Source organism: Carcharodon carcharias, chromosome 1 (assembly GCF_017639515.1).
Source record: "Carcharodon carcharias isolate sCarCar2 chromosome 1, sCarCar2.pri, whole genome shotgun sequence".
Classification (NCBI taxonomy): domain Eukaryota; kingdom Metazoa; phylum Chordata; class Chondrichthyes; order Lamniformes; family Lamnidae; genus Carcharodon; species Carcharodon carcharias.
The window spans coordinates 71,829,508-71,836,380 of NC_054467.1; the positions used below are offsets into that span (position 1 = coordinate 71,829,508).

General features: G+C 42.7%; 1 protein-coding gene across 5 annotated transcripts in view; it reads right to left on the reverse strand.

The window, feature by feature from the left end:
• Positions 1-3,753, reverse strand: part of rnf175 (ring finger protein 175) — a 51,365-nt gene extending 47,612 nt beyond the window's left edge. For all 5 annotated transcript variants that reach the window (XR_005943975.1, XM_041195096.1, XM_041195086.1 and 2 more), the window contains exon 1: positions 3,585-3,753. Coding sequence is in view for 4 of the 5 variants with exons in the window: in XM_041195096.1 (XP_041051030.1) it covers positions 3,585-3,635 (51 nt within the window). In the remaining variant the exon portion in view is untranslated. The remainder of the gene's footprint in view (positions 1-3,584) is intronic.
• Between the last annotated feature and the right edge of the window lie 3,120 nt (positions 3,754-6,873).

The window sequence follows — 6,873 nt, forward strand, 5'->3', positions numbered from 1 at the left end:
TAACTGGCATATTTGATTAACTAGCACCTCCCATTCCTGGAGCATGCTAGATGACAGAAATTTTGCTGTATGTTGGTCAAAATCCACAAACTTGAATAATTATATACTGAATTTTATTACAGTTGCAGTTTTGTTTTTGTTAGCATTTGGGGGCTCATGACAATCTTCAAATGTTAAAATGACATTGGAAAATAGTTTGGGAAGCTTTGTGCTACATTGTCACACCTTTGACAGCAGAAGTGTCCTTGAATGTCACAACACTCAACATTAAGTACTCAAGTCATTTAAGACCTACTTTTAGGTCTAAGGTTTGCCTACATGTTTAAAAGCAGCACCAGATTCCCTCACCCACCCTGCTAATTAATTTTGCTGTTATTGATTTCCTGCCCGTTATACAGCATGTATCAAGATCATCATAGATATGCCCAAGATGAAGTTTAATATTCCTGTTGGCTTTATGAAATCTCACCAGTGGTTGGACTCTAATGATGTATAGATAAACAGATCGTCGTGTTTAAATATACGCATGGAAAGACTACCAGGAATCTTTCCTTATTCGGACTATAGACACACTCTCATCAAGCAGACAGCTTAACTAACCAGTACTTTATCCCTGAAGTTACTATTCTACAATGTACGAGCAAGTTAATCCCATTTCTACAGCTTCACAGGACAGCAAATCTTATCTTGGAGCACATCGTCTTTTATAATGATCAGTACATAGAAACATAGAAAATAGGAGCAGGAGTAGGCCAATCGACTTTGAGCCTGCTCCACCGTTCATCATGATTATGGCTGATCATCCAACTCAATAGCCTGCTCCTGCTTTCTCCCCATATTTTTTGATCCCTTTTGCCCCAAGAGCTATATCTAACTCCTTCCAGAAAACATACAACGATTTGGCTTCAACTATTTTCTGTGGCAGCAAATTCCACTGGCTCATCAATCTTGGGGTGAAGAAATTTCTCCTCATCTCAATCCTAAATGGTCTGCTCTGTATCCTCAGACCGTGACCCCTGGTTCTGGACTCCCCGACTATCAGGAACATCCTTCCTGCATCTACCCTGTCTAGTACCCAAAGAATAAAACTGCTACTTTGTCAGCCTCTTAAATACATTAAATAAACTTACAAGATCAGCCAATATATGGTGTAAATAAGAAGCTAAAGCAAAAAAAACTGTATAACGCACATTTGTTTGGCTGTTTATGAGAACAAGACAAAATGTGCATTCTCTCTAAATAAATATGAAAACACTACAAAATATAATTGCAATTTCTTTCTCTTTTACACCACAGTAAATCGAATAAATCTGAAACAGAGTAACTGTTACAAGCATGCTGGCAACAAGCTCTGAAGCAGGTAAAGATGTGAACTTATATATGAAAATACGAATGGGAAAGGTGTTTATAGATGTACCATCTAAGAATGTGGAACCACTAACAAGCACTACTTCCCCCCCACCCCTTCTCATAACTTTAACATGAATTTTACTTTTGCTGTTCCTGAAGACATTGGCTTCTTGTTCCACACCTGTGTAAGAGATCCAGCCCGGCATCTTTTCAACACAGAGCTTCCCAGTTTTAACTTGCTTACTTAGTATTTGAACTCCTTACCATGACAGTTGGTCTGGACTTGCCTGTTTCTTACATTTCAACAATGACTAGACGTCAGAAGTACTTTATTGGCTGTTAAAATACTTGAAAACACCCTGTGGTCATGAAAAGTGCAATATGATTTCAAACATTTCTATTTGAACTTCATTAATCATTTTTCTATAATCCTGAAAATGCAACAAATTCATCTCAAACCTTTTTTTAACCAGTTTTACCATTTTCTTAACTTAAAATTCTTGGTAACTTGAATCATCTCCATTGCTTTACCTCTGTATCCCCCATATATAATATATATAAAAATATATGCACATATGCATAAATTGAGAGTGTTCTACACAAAGAAGGATGTCAAAAATACACCTTTCACAACATATATGAAAGCACGTTAACATTTTGAAGCTGTCAGTGGGAATGGGACTAACTTGCTCAGACATTGTGAAATAGTAACCACGTGGGGGGGAGTACTGGTTAGATAAGCTGTATACTTGAATGGGATTGAGAGTATACTCGATAAGGAAAAAATACTGCCAGGTTTTTCTTGTTTAAAATATTGAAAAATCATGGTGCTACTGCCATTGGAACACAAGCCCTAATAATTGGAATTAACACAAAAGTCAATTAAGTGTAATGGAAGCATCACAGAATGTAACATAAATGCCACATTCAAGACTGAATAAACCCAAACCCCAATTTTCACTTTTATAGCTTAGGACATTATAAGAATCAAAAATCTGCTAAATTTCCACAATATTTTGGGATATCTGAGAGGCATGTCAAAAACCAATGCAGTGAAATATTTGTATTTGTTCACTGACAATGTTGATTTAAACCTCTTACCTATCCGTAGTGCAAATTTAAAAAATGCAAAGAATACTTTTAAAGTATGCAGTGGGTCAAATATAGTTTTTAAATTCATTTTCTAACTTATAAATCCACATCAAATATTAAAAGATAAAATGGAGAAAAATAATCTAGCAACTTGTATCTCAAATACTTCAAAGTGCATCAGCTGGGGAAAAAAATAATGCTTAGCATGCATGTGAAGGCGGTAAGATGTACCAAAGGTGAATGTTTTGTTTTTACAGCGTAGTGACAATTTTTCCAAAAGTACAGCATTCCCTCTGTAATGCACTGAAATGTCAGCCGACAGTGCTTGGTCAAGTCCTGGAGTGGGTTGAGAGGCTACAGTGCTTCCAATTGAGTCAAACGGACATACAAAAAATAGCCCTCCGGAAGGAACAAAAAAAGACTATTCATATGAAAGAGTACTGTCACTGTTTCCATTGTTAACAATTTTCAAATAAACCTTAAAACTTTTCACCTAAACTTAACTAATGGACAAAAATCTAATAAAAAGGACCCAATCTCTGCTGATTGAACATGGCTCAACTTTGTGATACGAAACTGAAGTTATTTTTTGCCTGCTTATTAAAATTGAAAATAACCAGTTGCTTACACGGTCTATAAATCGGATAACATCGGCAGCTTTTAAAATAACAAAACAGATTTCGAAAGTTAAAAGCAAAATACTGCGGGTGCTGGAAATCTGAAACAAAAGCAGAAAATGCTGGAAAAACTCAGCAGGTCTGACAGCGTCTGCGGAGAGAAAACTAGTGAACGTCTCGAGTCGGTATGACCCTTCTTGTGAAAGTTACTGTTCGTGAAGGTGACCATCTTGAGGAGCTGAGAGATGTCCGGCAGTCTGACAATGACACTTCAGAGCAAAGACGTTAAGCAGCCAGCCCCACTCCTCTCCTCTTCCCAGCGCAAACTCCAGGCTTGGGGACTGATACCATTTTAATGTTAAAATGACAAGCCGCAGGGGCAAGGAGCCTTCCCGGGGAGCCCAGGCACCTCAGCGGGAGCCTCGTCTCGCAAGCTCGGGACACTGACACTAACGGGCCGGTACTGAAGGAGGTAGGAGTGTCTCGGTGCTTGGACCATACTGCCGGGGCCAGGCCCACATTTACCTGCTGCTCTTCAATGTCCAGTTCCACCACTTGCGCTGCCACGGCCGCCATCTCCAGGCGGGCTGGGAGTTGGGGATGGGGATGGGGGGGCGGTGGTGGAAAGGGGTCCGTGCGTCACCACGGTGCATACACGTCTCTCAGACCCACGGCGCGTGCGCGTCTCCCGATGGCCACGTCGCCTGCGCTGTTCCTGGATGCCACGGCGCGTGCGCGTCTCCCGGTGGCCACGGGGCGTGCGCGCGCACCAACGCGCGCTGCCTCCACCCAGCTTTTGGACGTCCAGGCGCGTATGCGCCTTAAGGATGCTGGCAATAGATGGCAGGGCAGATTGGGAGAAAAGTAGTTCAGGTGCATTCGCGGTCGAGTGTATGGGACGCTGCAGATGGGGAAACAAGCAAACGTAAGCAAAAGAAAATGGTGAACCTAACAAGAGAAAGCTGTTTATAATTAAAGGCATTGAGTACAAAAGCTGGGAAGTTTTGCTGAACTTTTCTGAAGCTCTGGTTATGTATTTTGTCCAGTTGTGGGCATCACTCATTAGGATGAATGTGAAGGTCTTCGTGAGGGTGAAGGGGGGATTTACCAAAATGATTACAGGGATGAGGGAATTTAACTACAAGCCTAGGTTGGAAAGGCTAGGGTTGTTCTTGGAACAAAGAAGATTGAGGGGAGATTTGATAGACATGTACTCACAACAGGTACACAAGGCAAAGCTATTTCCATTATCTGATGGTACAAGGATTAGGGGACATGGATTTAAGGTATTGGGCAAAAGATACAGGTGGAATATGAAGAAGAACTTTTTTACACAGTGAGTGGTAATGACCTGGAACTCATTGCCCATGAGGGTGGTGGAAGCAGAAACAAACAATGATTTCAAAGGGAAATTGGATGGGCACTTGAAGAAAGTAAACTTGGCAGGGCTATGGGGATAGAGCAGAGGAATGGGATTGATTAGTTTGCTCCACAGAGAGGCAGCATTGACACGTTGGGCTGAATGGTCTCCTTCCATGTTGTAAATGACTTATGAATCTATGAATTATGCAATGTTGGTTATTGTCACCAGGTTTCAGGACTTGTCCTTTAAAATATATAGTTATATAGAATCTCATTTTTAAATCACAGTACTATGTACTATTGAAATAATAGACATGAAAAACAACGATTTCATTCCATCAGTGACTCAAGAACCTGACCATGTTGGATTTCAGAAGGTCAGGTAATTTGCATAACCTTGACTTCTGCACGTGCCAGTATTGGCACATTGTGGGCACCTACTAATTGGTGGGTGGGCAGAATTGGGGGGTGGTTGTCAAAAGTAGATAGATGAATAGTATTTGGGCAGATCCATAAGTTACGAATCCTCCTCCTTCAGGTACCATGTCGTGGGAGGGCATTGTTGACCATGGATCTCCATTGGTTGTTCCATGATTATTCTTGGCACAGTACCGCAGTATGGTTGACCAAGAAACTATCCCGATCTTTACCACTTGCCATCAGGAGTATTTGAAGGAATTACAGGCTGATAATGAACTTTTTATGCACGTTATGCACACACCTTCCACAGCCATCAGGTCCTGAAATGGGAGCTTCTGGTGCAGAAGTAGGGATGCTACCAACTGCACCACAAGAGCTCCCTTTCTGAAAACCAATGTGACCATGGTTAGAACTTTACAGGACTCAGCCGGAACAATAGAAAGGAAGCAGGAGGCTTCGACTTTCGTTTCCATAGCGATGTTGTACCGGCCAGTTAGTCAATGGCCACTAGGTGTGGTGGGCAACTACTGGGGCCGGTTTGGGGCGGTGGGGGAGGGGGGGGGGTGGGATGGGGCCTTGAGGTGGCAGCCACAAGCCTTGATGCAAACAATCTTTGCCTTAGCTATCCTCCCTGCAGCCGTGTTGAAAAGGCCAAGGCCTGCCAAAATCCAGGAGCCATTGACCCATCCAGCATCCAGGAATTATTAACACCACCCCACCTTCCACCAAAACATCTGAAAGACTTTGACCACCACCCCCCACCCCAGCATCCAAGAGTATTCAACATCTCCACTCCTCAGCATCCAGGACCCTTCGACCCACCCTAGTACCCAGGAGCCTTCAACCCCTTCCCCCAGCATTTATAAGCCTTTGACCCTTCCAGGAGCCTCAAACCCCGCCTCTTCCCCCTCCAAAATCCAAGGGTCTCTGACTCCACAGCACCCCCAGCATCCTTGCAAGAATGCCACAGTAGAAAACATCTTGTGGGCGTACAGAAGCAAGGTCCCAGTTGTGCCCATGGTTCAGTGACGATGCCAGAGAACTGTAGAGCCATAGAAAAGTTACAGCACAGATGGAGGCCATTTGGCCCATCTTGTCCATGCCAGCCCAAGGACACCCAGTTGCCCTTTCTAATCCCACCTTCCTGCACCCAGCCCATAGCCCAGCAGCTTACAGCACTTAAGGTGCAGATCCAGGTACTTTTTAAAAGAGTTTAGAATTTCTGCCTCTACCACCAACCTGGGCAGCGAATTTCAGACACCCACTACCCTCTGCGTAAAAAAATTCTTCCTCATGTCCCCGCTACACCATCTGCCACTTATCTTGAATCTATTTCCCCTGGTTCTAGCATTCTCCACCAAGGGAAACAATTTTATCCTATCCACTCTATCTATGCCCCTCATAATTTTGTACACCTCAGTCAAGTCACCTCTCAGCCTTCTTTGTTCTAAGGAAAATAACTCTAACCTATCCAATCCCTCCTCATAGCTACACTTTTCTAACCCTGGCAACATTCTTGTAAACCTCCTCTGCACTCTCTCCAGAGCTTTTACATCCTTCCTGTAATGTGGTGACCAGAACTGCACACAATACTCCAGTTGTGGCCTCACCAGTGTTTTATACAATTCCAACATTATATCCTTATTTTATATTCTATATCTCTGCCAATGAAGGAGAGCATTCCATATGCCTTCTTTACATCCTTGTTTACTTGAACTGTTGCCTTCAGGGACCTGTGTACTTGTATGCCAAGATCTCTCACTTCATCTACCCCTCTTAGTATATTCATATTTATTGTGTAATCTCTGTAACTGTTTGACCTCCCTAAATGAATGACCTCACACTTCTCTATGTTAAAATCCATCTGCCACTTTAGCGCCCACTCCACGAACCCACCTATATCGTTTTGGAGAGTATGTCTATCCTCTACACTATCCACTACTCGGCCAATCTTTTTGTCATCTGCAAATTTCCCAATCGTGCCCCCCACGTTCACGTCCAAATCGTTAATATATAACACAAACAGGAAGGG